The sequence below is a fragment of the Phaenicophaeus curvirostris genome, chromosome 38, assembly GCF_032191515.1.
Source record: "Phaenicophaeus curvirostris isolate KB17595 chromosome 38, BPBGC_Pcur_1.0, whole genome shotgun sequence".
Lineage (NCBI taxonomy): Eukaryota > Metazoa > Chordata > Aves > Cuculiformes > Cuculidae > Phaenicophaeus > Phaenicophaeus curvirostris.
The window spans coordinates 1,381,291-1,398,156 of record NC_091429.1 but is presented as its reverse complement, the minus strand read 5'-3'; the positions used below and the strand labels follow the sequence as shown (position 1 = coordinate 1,398,156).

Sequence of the window (16,866 nt, the reverse complement as noted above, 5' to 3'; positions counted from 1 at the left end):
TTTCTAGAGCCAGCAAACTGGGAAATCCCATGTCCTGATGGTATTGCTGTCACTAACCACATATTTCTTATTACAGGGAAATGAATCCATAGTAGCAAAGACAACTCTCATGGTCCCCAATGATGGTGGCCCAATTGAAGCCATCTCTACCATCCAGACTGTGCCTTATAGTGTGAGAAGCCAGAGGAAGAGTGGTAGGTGTCATGTCTCTGTTTGTCCTAGTCCTGAAACAACTACTTTGTATTCCCGAGGTTATCCTGAATTGTTTCATTTGCCTCCCTCCAGGACCACAGCAGCTGCTTGTGGTTTATAATGTGCTTGCTTTGTAGGAAAGCTTATGCAGCAAGGGAGTTGATTCCATTCAGTTAACACTCCTCCACTTCTGTCTTCCAGGGCCCTTGCAGGCTTGGAGCAGCGAGTCAAGCATAGGCAGTAAGCAGCTGGAATCCAAATCTGAGTCTGATGCCCCTAGCACCCCAAGGAACAATGGGGGAGTGAGGCTACATGACTTCGTTTCGAAGACGGTAGGTCTATAGGCAGGAAGAACTTGAAAAAGTGCCTCATTCCATTTTAAAATGTGTGATATCCAGGTTCTGGTAAGAGGCTACCAACCATTAAGTGTCAGGTCAATATTAACTGCACCGGTTACCTGCATGAGTTGAGGAACAGGTTATCCTATTTGATTGTCCAGTTGAAGTCCTGCTCTGTTATTGCACTAATGTCTCCTCGTACGTGTGCTCTTGATCATTAGGTTATCAAGCCTGAATCGTGTGTTCCATGTGGAAAGAGAGTCAAGTTTGGAAAAATCTCTCTGAAGTGCAGAGACTGCCGTGTGGTCACTCATCCGGAGTGCCGGGAACGCTGTCCTCTTCCCTGTATCCCCACCTTGACAGGGACCCCTGTCAGGGTTGGAGAGGTGAGTCCGGGGTGTGAGCTTGAGGCAATACAGCTGCCAACAGAAACAGGCTAATTTTTAGTTTGCTTAGGCTCCAACAAATCTGCCTTCTCCAGGAGAGCTCTTGTTGCTCAGCGCTGCATAATAACACACAAACGAGCTTCCTAATGTATCATTCAGTAACCAGGGTAGTGGGTGGTAGCGATGCAATTTTGTGAGGGTGTTGAGTTGGGAACGTGGCAGCTTGGGGTAAGCAATCCTGCAGCATCGTGCTGATGGATGTAGTGTTGCTCTTCTCTGGGCTGGTGAAGAAACAACGTGTTTTAAGCCTAGATCTTGCTGAGAATTCCCGAGCGTTCTCTTTGTCTTGAAGGCTATCTTTATTATTTTTTCTCCTTCTGCCTCTTAGGGGACTTTGATGGACTTTGTCCCTTCTACGCCTCCGATGATCCCTTCCATCATAGTGCACTGTGTTAATGAGATCGAGCAGCGAGGGCTGCATGAGGTAAAAAGAAAATGAGGTGTGAAACTGCTAATGAAATGGGTTGCGGTGTTAAGGAAACGAATGTTAACCTAAGTATCTCTTATTTATGGTGTGTATAGTGCTGCTCGGTGGGTGACTGAGTGAGCAGCAGTGTCTTTAGACTGCTCAGGTGTGGAGAGAAAGTGAGAGTAGAAGAATGTCAGCTTCATAAGTGCAGCTGATGTTCTGTCTCTAAGTAATCCTTTGTTAACAGACAGGCCTTTACCGGATATCTGGCTGTGACAAGACAGTGAGGGAACTGAAAGAAAAGTTCCTTAGAGGAAAAAATACTCCTTTGCTCAGTAAAGTGGACGATATCCATGCTATCTGCAGCCTTCTCAAGGACTTCCTACGCGGCCTCAAAGAGCCCCTTCTCACTTTCCGGTTAAACAAGACTTTTATGGAAGCTGCAGGTAAGGAATTGCTAAATCTGACTCTCTCCTCATCTTGATGGCCAGTGGTTTATCTGTCGCATTAAGTGGCAGACAGTAGTGCTCTGTGGAACCCTTGTGCTCATAGCAATGTTGAGTATGTGCTGGGGAGATCTTCTGCCGTACTGTATTGGAAGAGGAAAGAAAGAAATTCTAGTTCTTGCAGCAGGATACAAAGTGGTCATGATGGCATGTGAAGTTTCTGGGACTATTACAGCTGTGCCTCTGGGACCACTTTATGAAGTCTAAACACTTCTTTTCCCCCAGAAATCCCGGATGAGGACAACAGTGTTGCTGCGATGTACCAAGCAATTGGTGAACTTCCTCAGGCCAATAGGGACACACTGGCTTTCCTCATGGTCCACCTGCAGAGGTATGTTCAAAGGGACTGGTAGATCTGAAAGAGGGATGTTGCCACTGATGCTTCCTCTAATTGACTCTTGTTACTGCTTGTGAGCTTAAATTTTTCATTCTGGAAGAAACTACTTATTCAGTGGCTGAGGTGGGTGTGTATGACAAGGGAGTTGTATGATAAGTGAAGGGGAGAAGCTACTCTTTTTTTTCTTTATTTTTTGAAATGCAGGGTAGCTTGGAGCCCAGAGACAAAAATGGACATTGCCAACTTGGCCAAAGTTTTTGGCCCCACCATAGTTGCCCACGCAGTACCTGATCCTGACCCTATGACACTGCTGCAAGACACGAAGCGGCAACCCAAGGTAGGTCAGCAAAAAGGTCTGGGTTGAGTGGATGTATCCCATTTAACAATTCCAAATGGATTGCTGGAAGGAGCTGAGGCGATGCCTCTATTGTCAGTGTGTCAAAGCTCTGTGCTGGTTTGTAACATCAGTTGCTCATGGGTGTCTCTAGGTTGTGGAGCGGCTTCTGCTGCTGCCTATGGACTACTGGAGCCAGTTGATGATGGTGGAGCAAGAAAATGTTGACCCAGCGCACGTAATTGAGAATGTCAATGCCTACTCCACTCCACAGACACCAGACTTGAAAGGTAACCCCTGGATTCTGCTCCATCGGCTGTGTAGCTGGATGAAAAATAATGACCCTCTATCAAAAGCTGCTTGTCAGGCTGTTGAGCTAGCCAGTCCTGCATGCTTTATGGAGGAACAGCGAGGAAAAGTGTGCCAGGAAATACCAGATTTGTCTAGTATTTTTGACAGATGCTAGGGAATGTCTCATGTTCTCTGCATGGTAATGAAAACTTCAGCTGTCCTCATGTTGCTCACTTCACTGCCTCTTTTTTTTTTTGACAGTCAGCATCCTCGGACCGCTCACTACTCCGGAGCATCAGCTCTCCAAAGTGCAGTCCTCTAGCTCCCTGTCCCAGAGAGTCCGCTCTACCTTCAGCAAAACCACCCCCAAGTAAGTGCCAAGGGATGCTATTACAGATACTTTGGAATGACTGCAGTGTGGTCTGGGTGTTCAAGGAGAACGAAAAACAGACTTTTGGACCCGGTTCTGGGAGCAGCCTGGATTACCCTGTCGACTCTCACTTAATCGGGGCTGTAGCAGCAGCGCAAGCTGCAAAATGGTTAACAAGCATCTTTTAGTTGGGGGAGAAACGCTTTGGGAGGTGGGTAAGATTTGGGTGAATAACCCCTAGGAAAAGGGAGGGTTTTTAGGCCTCTCTGTCACAAATCCAACCCTGATGTTTTCTACTTCTCTTCAACTAGATTTGGGAGCAAAAGCAAGTCAACAACCATGCTCGGGCATCAGGGCAACTTCTTTGCCTCTCCTGTGCTGAAATGAAGTGGACCTGAGTTAATGTTGTCCTAGTGTTTGCACGCCAATATGCACAAGTACAAGAAACGCAAGTTGTCTCCATGGCCCTTGGCAGCTTATGTAATAAGATCTTTTTTCCTATTATCTTTTGGCTTAACTAAGACTCCTAATGGGATTTTATTGTGCAATGTATCTTTATTATCTTTTGCTGTGCTGAATTTAGTATTGGTAAAGCAAGTAACTAGCAGGATTTATTCAAAGTTTTAATAAAAAAAAAAGCCCCATTGCTAGAAGACCTAGAACTTTTCAGTAGCATCTGGTCATCTACCCATATGAAGTGGAATGGTCGAACAAGGATTGCAAGTTAGTTTTTATTTTCAGAATTCCACAGGTTCTTCACACAGCAGTGATGCTCCGATGGAACTTTGTAAGAATCCAGTCTTTGAAACAGCATCCAGCTCTGGAATCCTCGACCGGCGCTGTGGTTGTGCAGGCTCTGATCCTGAGGATGGCAGTGTTGGATTGGTCTGATGCGATGGTGCAAATGGTTCTTGGTTTATTCAACTGCCTGAGGCACTGGGACTTCTAAAGAAACACCCTTAGATAGTGTTTACAAGGGGAAAGTTTTGTAGAGAACCATCTCTAGATACTAAGCTAAAGGATTCCTGGGTTGTCTACATGGGTTGTTAGAGCTGCTCATATTGGTGAAGGGAATGAGGGTAGTTGAATTGCAGCCTTGATTTTGGGAATCTCTGCTTTCCAGGACTGGGAAGTGTGCTGTGTGAAAAGACTTGTGGAATATGTACAAAGTTTATAAAGTGGTTGTTTTTATTGAGCTCTGGACAATTGTCTTGATCTCTGCAGTTCAGTAAATCATGATGCTCTATGTGAACTTTCCCCAGTAGAGACTAATGGCTCGACAGCCTTTGTGGCTCAGGATGTCCTTTATCTAGAGGAAATCCTACTTTTAAAAATCCTACTTTTAAGGGTGAGGATGATAGAACCCTGGCAGAGATTGCCCACAGAGGCTATGGAGTCTCCATCCTTGGAGATATTCAAAAGCTATCTGGACATAGTCATGGGCAACCTGCTCTAGGTGACCCTTCCTCATCAGGGGCTTGGACAAGAGGAGCTCTGGAGGCCCCTTTCAGTCTTAACTGTTCTCTGGTTCTGAACAAGGATATCGTACGGAGTGTTGTCAACACAAAGGGAATGCTGTGCATTTATCTCATTTTGGCTGTGGGTATCGTGTCACTGTTGAGCAGCGAGGGGACTGGATTGCATCTCCCACCCTGCAGCAGATACACTGGGCGCAGTACAGAGTCTAATTTATTGACTGATCCTGAAATAGAGAAAGCATTTTCTGGGTAGAGTCTGATTAAACAAGCTACTGCCTTCCCTTCACAAAATGGGACTGGGGTTTGGAGAAACCAGAAAGGAAACTGAGTGCATAGAGCAGCAGGCCCTGATCTCTCCCCTGGCGACCACTTCTGCACTGAAAAGAACATTGTTGGCATTAAATCTTTTGAAAAGCAGTGGGGTAAGGTGATAGAAGAGAAGGATACTGGGAACCAGAATGCAAATAAGTCATTGCTGTTATTGTTAAAAGGCCAAAAGCTCCATGTGACTCTATAAGACCTTGGCCTGGGCCCTCGTCAGGTGGTTTTGTCTGAATCTGTCCTTGCCTGCCGGAAACTTTGCTGGAGTTTGTTTAGCTTGGTTACCTGGCACAGCAGCTGCCTAGCAACAAGTACGCTGTTACCTAATTCATTTTTTAGCAATTGAATTTGCATGGTTTCGTGCGATTTGAGCTATAGGGACTGGCTGTGATAAATCTGATGAACTTCCTTTGGGATCGGTGCTGAGAGAGGGTCAATGTGCAGTCATGGAGCGAAGGTGGCCCCAGGGTGGTTAGAAACTCTTCAGTGTTCCCTTACTGGGCACTGAAGAACATTGATTTGGCAGCGACAAAACAATTTTTGGGGGTGAGAGATAAAAACATAGGTAAACCACAGGTATATCTGGATGTAACATGGAATTGTCTGTAAATATTCAAGCATAGAGAGTAATAGAAAATGCATCAAAAGAAAATAGCCCCACGTAGACCCTAAATCGAGGAGGAAAAAAACCAGCAACCTTATTTTCCTCCCAGCCAAGAAGAAAAGAACCCGTCAATATTGTTTTACCCCCTCGGGATGCTGATGAGTCACTGCAGCAGCGCAAGGGAAGAGGGGAGAATTTGTCATTAGAGGAGTAGATACTTTTGTCAACTGTGCTTGTTTTTTTTCCCCTATTACTGATGCCCTTTAATAGGAATTGAGTCATTTGGATATTAGTTGTTAGCGCTGCTGTAGCTGGATGAATGGTAAGTGATTGCTGCATCCTGATTAGACTCTGAAGCATTAATCGGACTACCAATAAGTTCTGATTCTTGAATCCTGATGTAAGCATGTCCTCTCTGCGCACTTTATCTTGCACGTGCTGCTTCTCCCTTGCCTGTGGTGGCTGGGATGGGTGACAAAGGGGTATTTAAACCCCATGGGGCAGGGGCTGAGCTGGGTTGTGGGCACTGCTAGCGGAACGGAGGAGAAATTAAGAGCTTAAATCCCTCAGGCCTTGGCAGTGGTTCTTGGCTCTTTCTCCTGCTAATATTAGGGCTGGTTTGAGGAAGATGACGGCTCTGAAATAGCTATTAATACCATACAAAGCCTGGATGGAAGTCAAAAAATAACAGCAAATGCAAAAACGCTGAACCCCACTGCCAAACAGGAAGGAGAGGCGAGGGTTGGTGTTGTGCAAGATAAACGGTGGGAAGGAAAAGCGAGAGAGACGCAGTAAGATGCAGAGAAGAAAAGTACAAATAGATTTGGAGATAGCTTGACAAGAATTCTTGGCTTCGAACCACTTATTTTATGTCAAATAATGCTGATTGAATTTTCTGAGCTGATTGAAAGGAAATCATGGTTGATTTTGCCCAGATGTTTCCCACATTTGGAAAAACACCTGTCTGTCCTACAGTTCCTCTGCTGCCTCCTCTGGAATGGAGAGGGCTTGATCCAGTGTGGTACTTTATCTCTTCATGCCTCGGGGATGAGTTTAGTCCTGGAATCCTCAACCCTGGAGGCCATGAAGATGATCCAAGGGCTGGACACCTCCTCTGTGAGAGAGTTGGGGTTGTTCAGCCTTGAGGAGAGAAGGCTGCGGAGAGACCTTAGAGCAGCTTCCAGTGCTGAAAGGAGCTCCAGGAAAGCTGGGGAGAAGCCCTTTACAAGGGTATGGAACGAGAACAAGGGGGAATGGCTTTAAAGTGGAAGGAGAAAGATTTAGGTTAGGCATGAGAAAGGAATTCTTCCTGATGAGAGCGAGGAGGCCCTGGCCCAGGTTTCCCAGGGAAGTTGTGGATCCCTCATTCCTGAAAGCGTTCAAGTCTGTGTTCTCCTCCAGCTCAGAAGCTAGTGGACAGGCAGAGGTTTGCAGTATCTTTACTAGACAAAACCAGGTAAGACTTCTAGAACAAGATCTTCTATCCTTCAAAGATGCTTGTTTTCTCCTACCATAAATTAAAACAAATGCTTTTAACCGCAGCCCTTTGCTTTTGTGATCTCTGCCAGCAGATGGCAGAGGATTTCCAGGGATGAGCTGGGAGACCCATCTCTCCAGCCTGGGAAGAAGCAGCCAGGCTCTCTTGCTGCTTCTTGATTTCTGCCTTGCAGCTGCAATGGTTTTGAACAGTTTTCCAGTTTCTCTCCCTGCCTCCTTATTTGGATGCAAAGACCAGTATTTGGAAATGTGGGGAGTTCCCTTGGATGTAAACAAGGAGGGAAAACGGAGCAGGATTTTAGAGAGCGTGAGCTGCCACTGTAGGGCATTCACTCTTCCTTATCGCTCAGTTGTAGAGGGCCCAGGACAGCAAGTTTTAAAAGGAAAAGGGAGATGTTTTTTTATGTAGTGTATACTGAAGCTGGGAGCACGATGTTGTGTTAAACCACCTTCTGCCCCACCAAAATATTTGACCTTGTTTTCAGATGCTTTGAACGTGCAGCAGAGAGCAGCCTCCCTGTGCATGCTCTGATTTTTACCCTCACTCTAATTACCTGATACTGGAACTTAGATCTGTTGAAGTCCTCCGGGTAGGTGGCCACGACCTTCCACTTGGGTGCGAGAGCATCCGATGCTGTGTAACCACCAGAGATTTGCTGCTGTGGGAGGACAGGGACCTGGCTGGAGGTGGCAGTGAATAGCTTCATTCCCAATGCTCCTGGCTTCCCCAGACTGGACAGGGAATGCTACGAAACTCTTTGTAACCTGCACTGAGAGCTGAGCAGCTCCTCGAGCATGCACAGAGAGCCAAAAAAAGGAGCTGTTAAGCATTCCAAAAGCTTTGGCTGAAGCACCTATTTCTCCTGAATTAATCTGCCTCCGAAAATACAAGGATTCAACTGTCTGTTTACAGCTTGGGGAGCCAAGGGCTTGATCAACCGCAAAGGCTTGATCAACCAGAGGAAAAATAAGTCTTGGGAAAAGAAAACATGATAGCGAGGGGTTCAGTTAACTGACCTCAGAAACGCAGCCCTCGCTGGCTATGTGGCCGCCTCACCCTCTCGCACGTACAAAGGGCACATCTGCCAAGCGCTGGAAGACGCTCCCATACCAACGAACTCCCCTGGGTCCCCAGGGAGGGCTTCTTATCTCCCAGAGCAAAGCCTTCCCTTCTATCAGCACTTTGAGAGACACTCAACTGTCTTCCAACTGCTCTGATGCGGCGATAAGCCCAGAGCCTTTGCTACTTGGTGCAGCTGGGAAGCTCCAGGGCAGCAGGGGCTGAGCGGCCGTGGAGAGCAGCACAAACTCTGCAGTTGGGACCCAGAGAGCTGTTAACTCCCCGGTTTGACCCAGCTCCTTCTTAGCCAGGAGCTCTACCCCTCATCCTGTCTCTCAAGAGACCTTGAGAGACAGTTCTACCTTGCAAGCACAGGCACTAAAAGCCTTAAGTGTTAATTTGGAAGGAAATAGTTCGAAGAGAGCCTGAATGTTTCTGCAAAGGGATCTCCACCGTGTTGGATATTCCTGAAAAATCCCCTTTTCCTCAGCTGCTGTGTTTTCCTTCTTTTGGGGCTTTGCTCTCTGAAAGGTCAGTGCCCCCTTGCTGAGAAGGATCCTCCCCTCGGCCAAAGTCAAAACCAAATAGTTAGATGATGGGATTTCCTGTGCGAGCAAAATGGGCTTTGACGACCCCCTGAACCTCTCAGCCTTGCAGGGTGATGCTTGTTTTCTTGGGTTTTAACTTGGAACCAATTCAGCAAAGTCTTTTTGTCCTAACTTTTATCTAAACACAAAACCAGAGGGGGAGAATGAAAATATACAGTGTCTTCTAGAAAAAGAAAACAAACTCTATCACCCTCTAATCCCGACTCTTCCACCATCAGCTTTCAGGAAACCAAGTGACAGGGGTGAAATTCTTGTATATAAACTGTAATTTCCAGCCTGGAAGAAGACGGCCCCCTGCTCACTTCTCCATCAAGTGGAGCTGGAGATGTTCATTGCTCAACAAGGCAAGTCCTATGGCCTCATCCTGTATGAGACATCTCACCAGGAGGGCAGGTTTTCACATGTGCTTTCACTCTCTCACAACCCCATCTCATAGTATCATCGATTCATGGAACGGGTTGGGTTGGAAGGGACCTCAAAGCCCATCCAGTGCCACCCTGCCTTGGACAGGGACACCTCACATGGGATCAGGGGGCTCCAAGCCCCATCCAGCCTGGTCTTGAACCCCTCCAGGGTTGGGGCAGCCACCACTTCTCTGGGCCAGGGCCTCCCCACCCTCACAGAAAAATATTTCTTTCTAAGACCTCATCTCAGTCTCTAATGTTGGATTAGACAATAAGAAGCATGTGGTAATTGTGTTGTTTGTAGCATCTTTGTAGCCCCTATCCGGGGACACAACTCAATACAACCGTGGTGGACGTTGGTTTTGTATCTACTGACTCCTGCTTGGCCAAAGCCTTCGTCAAGGGTACGTGGTACCAAGATGGCCCACTAAGGCTTTCTCTTCTTGTGGTTTCTTCCTTTTTTTTTCAGTTCAGAGTGCCTGAAGCACTGAGAAGGCTGTCAGAGCCTTCCCGAGTGGTTTATTTTTAGCATCAAGAGCAGCTCTGTGCCCCGAGTTGTGCCGTTAGGTGATGCGAAGACACTTGAAATCATAAAACTCCCTCTTCTCAACACAAGTGAGCTCTTCAACCTGCTCAGACTCTCTAGTGGCTTAATTCACTCCTTGTTATTGCATTTCAGTTGACGGGATTTTATCTGATGTTTCATTTTTGAGACCTTGCTTCCCACATAAGTGTTTATCGAGTCCCTCATCCTCATTTCTCTGAAGCACCGGAGTCCTGAAACCTCGTGCCCTTAAAGGCTTTAGACGAGTCCCGTGGCGCTCGCCTGATCCCAGCAGCGACTTTGGCCCCGCAATCGCTGACTGCGTGAAACGAGAAGCCCTGATTATTTTCACAGACGCCGCTCACGCGAAGGTCTCGCAGCATCTCAGCCCTTCGCTTATGGAAGTCGCCGCCTGTGCAGGCGGGAGGCGTTTCATCCGGAGCTGGAAGGCATCAGCCAAGCAGAATTTCCTTTGAGCTGCAGATAAGCAGATTCTGGTGATAGAGACGCCCCGCTCCAACAGACCCTGGGGCTTCCAGCTTTCAGAACAGCCCCCAGGGCCAAAGGGGAAGGAAGTCTTTAATATTGTGAACGTAGGACACAGAGAGAAAAACAACACTTGAAGATGCATCAGCCTTAAACGTACGCCCTGAGCTGTTAACCCGCTGCTGCCAAGGCTGAGCATCCTCGAAGCATCCTTGCTGCTTCAGGCACGCACGGCAAGGCTGAAGGTTTTCTGAGCCTGTGCATTATTTGCTAAGAATTCCTGAGGAATCAGCAGCAAAGAGGTGACTCATGGTGCAGGAAACCTTGATCTGCACGGAGAAAGCTGATCACAGGCTTGTGCATATTAAAAAAATCAAATTGTGTTTGTGTAGAGCCTGAATGGTCAGGTTGCAGAATGAAAATCTCTGCAAAAAATACCCAATTCCAGCCTCTAGACTGAACGCCACAGAGCCCAGTTTGCTTGGGGGTGAGCTGGGAAACATGTCAGGGTGCACACAAGGTCGCTTAGAAATGGGAGGTGTTCAAGGCCAGGTTGGATGAGGCTTTGAGCAACCTGTCCGTGGCAGGATGGATTGAAACTGGATGATCTTTTAGATCCCTTCCCACCCAAATCATTCTATGATTCTACGAAATTGGAGCTCTTTTCAGTATCAGCATCATTAAAAGAAGTGTAACAGCCTCCGCTTTCAGAGGGCAAAGGAAAGCACTGCTCTACGCTGCTCAAATACTATAGAAAATATGGGGGGTAATAAAGTTGTGGTCAAAACCAACAGAAGATCCAGGCATGCTCTTCGGCAGACTGGCTCATGAAAGAAAAATCTTAGAAAAATTGATAACAAATCAAAGTATGATAATCAGAAGCCAAGTGGTTCTGGAAAAGTGGCTGAGAAACGTTTCCTAATTTAATAGAAACATTTGGATTGGAAGGGACCGCGAAGGTCATCCAGTTCCAACCCCCCTGCAGGGAGCAGGGACGTCGTCAACCAGATCGGGTTGCTCAGAGCCTCGTCCAACCTAACCTTGAATGTTTCCAGGGATGGGGCAGCCACCACCTCTCTGGGCAGACTCCGTGGGAAGCGCTGATGAAAACCAGAGAAAAAGTTCTGCTGGGGTCACGGGTGCCGTAAATGCTCAGATCAGAGTCTGCGGAGGCAAAGACAATTCAGGGGTCTCCATCCCAGCTCCTAGGGACACAGAGGAGACTGTGGAAACACCTCATCTCAGGGCCAGATTCACTAATAACAGAATATCCAGTAACAACGACTTTATCCGAGGGTGCCTGGCTGAAGAAAAGCAGAAGAGGAAGACGACCTGCTATTCAAGGACCTCGTATTGCAAGGTCGTGCTAATTATTAGTGGGATGGGAGCTCTTCAGCTTCTCCTCGGTGATGTGTGTGTGTCACCCCAAGAAGTACAAAGGGACACCCACATCTTCATCCCCCCCCAGCCCACCAAAAGGTGTTAGAAGAGATGCTCTGCCCTCAGCTCCCAGAAACTGCCTCAAGATGGTGCTCCAGCCAATTTCCTGGGGTTTTAAAAGCCTTTTACGTGCATTACAGATGGTTTTCTGTGTAGATCTTTGCTTAATAGTAACAAAAGAGGGTGGACGGGGCTCAGTCCTTGCAGGGAGCCTCCATCAGCCCTTGCCAAGCCAATTCCTCCCTTTGAAAAGCTCTTCGCTTCCAGCTCATGGACTGGAAGCCCCCGAGCGGCTGCTGGGAATGAGTCACAAACAAGGTCCCCGTAGGAAAGGAGAACTATGGACTCTTAACCTTGATCACTCTGGGTAGGAAAAGTTTCTTTGTCCAGCTTGCTTTATAAATAACCCAGAAAGCAGCAGCTTTGTTTGCATGATCCCTGCTTGGCCGTACAGAGGAACCTCAGCAGAGCCTGGCCAGGAGATGTGTGCCTGGGCAGGGATTTTATTTAACTACTCACTGCGTGCAAAATACCCCAATAGGAGAAGCCCATGGAGCAGGATCTGTGACTCTGCAGCATGGGAGTGCTGTAGGCACAGCACTGAGGACTTTCCTGCTCCCTCTGGCCCCTGCGTCTTTCCAAAATTCATCCTCCATCCATGCTGCGTGGAGAGAAAACCATCAGCAGCCTCCCCTCGCTGCCCCGTGTTGTTGCTGAGCTGCTTCCTGAGTGCGAAAAAGGGTTAAAACCAGAAGCAATTTAGGACAAATGGAAAGACTTGAGGTCAAGGAGCAGAATGTTAATGGAGAGAGGGTGCAAGGGGACCTGTAGAGTCAGCTCTCACCACAAAGGCAACCCCAGGGACCATCTTCTAGCAATCATTTGCTGCTGGATGAGGAATCAGTGACACCAGATTGGGAAAGGTACTTCTTGTTTGCTTCCAGGCTGGAGGGGTGCCTGCCTTCCCCCTCTTGGAGCAGAGATGCTGTGGCTAGGAAGGAGCCAGGCTCATCCTGACCACTGTCCCTTAGAAGGTCCTTGCTGGTCCCATTCTCAGCACTGGAAACATAAGGGTCTCCCATGTCCCTGATGTGAGTAATATGGGGACAGAGAGCAGAATCAATCACAGAATCACCAGGTTGGAAATGACCTCTTGGATCATCGAGTCCAACCATTGCTATCTGCCACTAAACCATGTTCCTGAGCACCTCGTCTACCTCCAGGGATGGGGACCCAACCACCTTCCTGGGCAGCCTGCGTGAAGAGTTGATCTTTCCATTAATCACGAGGGGGTTTATCAATCCCTCTATCATTTACATCCATACAGTGGTTTTTTTTCCCTCTTGCAGGGCAGGAATAACTCTAGCTCTAGCTCTAGCTCTGGCTCTGGCTCTGGCTCTGGCTCTGGCTCTTCTTTTTATTAGAGGATCTGACCTGGAAGTGGAAAGAGATCTGCTGGAAAGGGACAAATATTCGAATGCACCAAGCAATGAAGCTGAGCAATCGCAGGATCCTGCAGGAATGGTTCAAACAGGCATCACCCAGGCACCGTTTGCCAGGAAACTTCCTAGAGCCTGAAAACGGGTCGGCTAACGAGCGCTGGAATCCTGTGAGCTGTAGTCATGGGACAGGCAGCGGACACGGAGAACTTTGCAAAGTATGTGGAAAAAGAGTAGAAGTGGAGGTTGAATAGAAACCCTGGACTCAGCACTTCGGGGTGTTTAGCCTGTTTCTCTCGTCACAAGCAGCTCTTCCCCAGGCAGCTTCGTGTCCTCTAAGGCTCGTTTGCAGAAAGCGAAGGACTCAAACAAATCTTTCCAATGAGATCCTTCCCTTACCCAACCCACTCTTCCTTCAGCCCTTATCTGCCCTTACCTGTCTCCACTAGGTCGCTTTAAAAGTCCCAGACACTTCCTTCCCTTGTTTGTCTTGGCCAGAAAGGGAAATGTCTTCTGTGTCAAAGGCTTAGAGCAAATTCCTGTCCGAGCGATTGAGTGCCCATGGCCTCAGTAAATCAAAATCCTGACTTGGGGATTTGCACAATCCATCAAACACTTTCTCTCCTGCCTGCACACAGGATTGAGTTGGGAGCGACAAAGCAACAAGGGGTTAAATCCCTTCTGCCTGGTGCAAGTGGGGCACTGGGAAGGAAGATCTGGGTTTCTAAGGGAGCAACCCGTTTCCTATTTTCATCCCAGGGTTTGGCTGCAAAGAAGAGCGAGGAGCTCTCTCCCTCGGTGAGCGCTTCAGCGGCAGCAGGTGCACAGCAAGAAGTTTGAAGCTCGCCACGGGGGGATGAACTAGCAAGCCACAAACCTACCACGCAGGCAGCACTTCGGTTGGAAGCTCCTTCCTCTGCAGATGAACACCTTGATCTCAGCTCCCCTCTCTCCTCCTTCTCACCGAAGCAGCCCTGTGCGGTCGCTCAGGAGCAGCGCACCTGACTGCGAGGTGCCCGGTGCCAGCAGCTGCTGAAACCGCAGCTTGGCTGAAGCCAACCTTCCTCTCCCTCGCTCAAGGGAAGGCTGCACGGCACGAAAACACAACCGAGGGCAGGCTGGGCTCACCTCAAACTCTCCTGGCAAACAGGAAGCTCTGAGAAAGGGTGGAAGAGCAAGGTTACGGGCTCTTGGGTAGCTCCGGGAACGTACCCCAGCCACCACCTGCAGTGAGGTGAAGGAATGCTACCCAGGTAAACACATATGGCTGGGTTTACCTGCTCAGCTGGTACACTGACACCTGTAGCCAAACCAGGGGATGAGTTGAGCGCTTGCATAGCCCTCCTTGAGCTTTGTCTTGAGGTGAAACGTTAAACTGATGCACCAGCTGCCAGAGCAGGAGCTCAGGTGCAAGCGGCTGCAGCCAGAGCTGCTGTTGTAGCCAGGGGGACAAACTGCTGAGGAGCCAAAAGATTAGTGGTCAACGAGTTTCCTCCATCCCAGCACTGTACTAGCTGGTGCCAGCAGTGGCCCAGGTGGCCAAGAAGGCCAAGGGCATCTTGGCTTGGATCAGACACCGCGTGGCCAGCAGGGCCAGGGAGGTTCTTCTCCCTCTGGCCTCGGCCCTGGGGAGACCGCTCCTCGAATCCTGGGGTCAGTTCTGGGCCCTCCCCACAAGAAGGATGTTGAGGCTCTGGAGCGAGTGCAGAGAAGAGCAAGGAAGCTGGTGAGGGGCTGGAGAAGAAGAGGAGCGGCTGAGAGAGCTGGGGGGGTTTAGGCTGGAGAAGAGGAGGCTGAGGGGAGACCTCATTGCTCTGTGCAACTCCCTGAGAGGAGGTTGTGGAGAGGAGGGAGCTGGGCTCTTCTCCCAAGGGCCAGGGGACAGGATGAGAGGGAATGGCCTCAAGCTCCACCAGGGGAGGGTCAGGCTGGACATCAGGAACAAATATTTCATGGAAAGGGTCATTGGTCCCTGGCAGAGGCTGCCCAGGGAGGGGGTTGAGTCCCCTTCCCTGGAGGGGTTTAAGGGCCGGGTGGATGAGATGCTGAGGGACATGGGTTAGTGATTGATGGGAATGGTTGGACTCGATGATCCAGTGGGTCTCTTCCAACCTGGTGATTCTATGATTCAAAGCCTCCCTGTCTTGGAGAGGGAAGGTCTTTCCTCCCCCCAAATGCACCTTCCACCTCTGAACTCCTCCAGGAATGTGGATCAAATCCATCTAGGAGGGATGGCCACCTTATGACACCCCTGGCAAAGGGGGCTCAGGCTCAGGTCTGTGAGGCTTCCTCATCAAAATTTGCGGTTGTAGCAGACAGGGGTTATCTCTCTCTAGGTATCCTGCAAGGGTGAGGAGGCTGCCCCATCCCTGGAGGTGTTTAAGGTCGGGTTGGATGAGGCTTGGAGCCCCTGATCCAGTGGGAGGTGTCCCTGGCCGTGGCAGAGGGTGGGACTGGATGGGCTTTGAGGTCCCTTCCAACCCAAACCATTCCGTGATTCTGAGTCCACCCTGCAGATGCTCCAACCTCTGGCGCTCAGTAGAGCCAAGGGCCACCCCAGGACCTGGTGGGATGATGGATTAGAAAAGGGGCTGTGAAATTTCTTACACATTTCCTGCAAGTTTTGAAGTCAGGCATCCCTATATGACATCCCATCCCTCCTCTTCACAGCTGCTTCTCATTTCCCAGCCACACTCTTCCTGTTTTGCTGGAATTATTCTTTTTTCCTTATATTTTTTGGGGAAAGGTGGAGTCTGTGCTCCACAGCTGTATGCAATTCTATATCCCATCACTATATATAGCCCCAGACAGGCCAAACAAATGAAGCAGGGCTGGGGTTAATAATCACATAAGGGGGTTCAGCTGTCTCTGAACTGTGATTTACTGGGACCCAGGCCAGGCAAGTTCCTCCTCACGCCCTTGCTGTGGAGTTGTCCGCAAGGGACCGGCCCTTTCAAAAGAAGGAAAAATGGTTTAGAAATACTTTTTTGCTAGTTTGAAACTTGAGAAGAAGTGAAATGATTCCAGCAGGTCTGCTGTTGGATGAGGTCTCTAGGGAGATGCTGGTGGGTCCTCATCTCCATCCCTAGAAGCTCAGAGCCAGGAAAATTGGTGAGTTTAACCCTTATTTTGTACTGAAGGTTGCGGTGGATCAATAATTGCTCATGGAAACATTGTGCGAGGAAAACAGTTGTTGGAGTTGCTCTCAGTGAGTGGGAAGGTCTGTTCTGGGCTGAGCAGCAGGTTGGTCTTTCAATCTGTGTCACTTCACATCAGGTGTCCAAAATGTTCTTGGCGTTGGGTATCCTGCCCGTGCGTTACTTGGAGACCAAGTGCAGTTGTCTCCTTTTTGACTTGTGTTCCGTATGTTGGGCGCTGCTCTGCGCTGTGCGGGGTCACCGTGTCCCCAGGGTCCTGTTCCAATGCAATGTGCTGATTTGCAGACTCTGTGTGCGTCCACGCAGCGTTTTCTGGGAGTGTCCCAGAATGTCCTTACCACGTGGTGTGAGCATTATTCATGTCTGTCTCTATGTTCCTCTGGGCTGGCCTACAGTTCCCCTGAAATTTCCAGATATTTTGACCTTTTTCCTCTCCGTGTCCACCCTCAACTGCAGCTGGGGGTGCCCCCTGAGGAGTGGGATGAATGGCAAATAAATGCTTGTGGAGTACGTGAAGATTTCTCCTTGAGAGCGTGTGTACATAGCTAGGGATTTCGGGAGCCCGCTGGAATGTGTAGAGATTGCTATTTTTTTTTATGATAGA

At 48.8% G+C, this 16,866-nt stretch overlaps 1 protein-coding gene across 2 annotated transcripts in view; it reads left to right on the top strand.

Moving 5' to 3' along the window:
• The window catches only part of RACGAP1 (Rac GTPase activating protein 1), a 116,799-nt gene extending 112,545 nt beyond the window's left edge, over nucleotides 1-4,254 (top strand). For both annotated transcript variants that reach the window (XM_069879406.1, XM_069879407.1), the window contains exons 8-17: nucleotides 77-194; nucleotides 394-524; nucleotides 752-916; nucleotides 1,305-1,400; nucleotides 1,633-1,831; nucleotides 2,117-2,222; nucleotides 2,433-2,565; nucleotides 2,717-2,852; nucleotides 3,115-3,223; nucleotides 3,535-4,254. In XM_069879406.1, the coding sequence (XP_069735507.1) occupies nucleotides 77-194; nucleotides 394-524; nucleotides 752-916; nucleotides 1,305-1,400; nucleotides 1,633-1,831; nucleotides 2,117-2,222; nucleotides 2,433-2,565; nucleotides 2,717-2,852; nucleotides 3,115-3,223; nucleotides 3,535-3,610 (1,269 nt within the window). In that variant the 3' untranslated portion in view covers nucleotides 3,611-4,254. The remainder of the gene's footprint in view (nucleotides 1-76; nucleotides 195-393; nucleotides 525-751; nucleotides 917-1,304; nucleotides 1,401-1,632; nucleotides 1,832-2,116; nucleotides 2,223-2,432; nucleotides 2,566-2,716; nucleotides 2,853-3,114; nucleotides 3,224-3,534) is intronic.
• The last annotated feature ends 12,612 nt before the right edge of the window (nucleotides 4,255-16,866 follow it).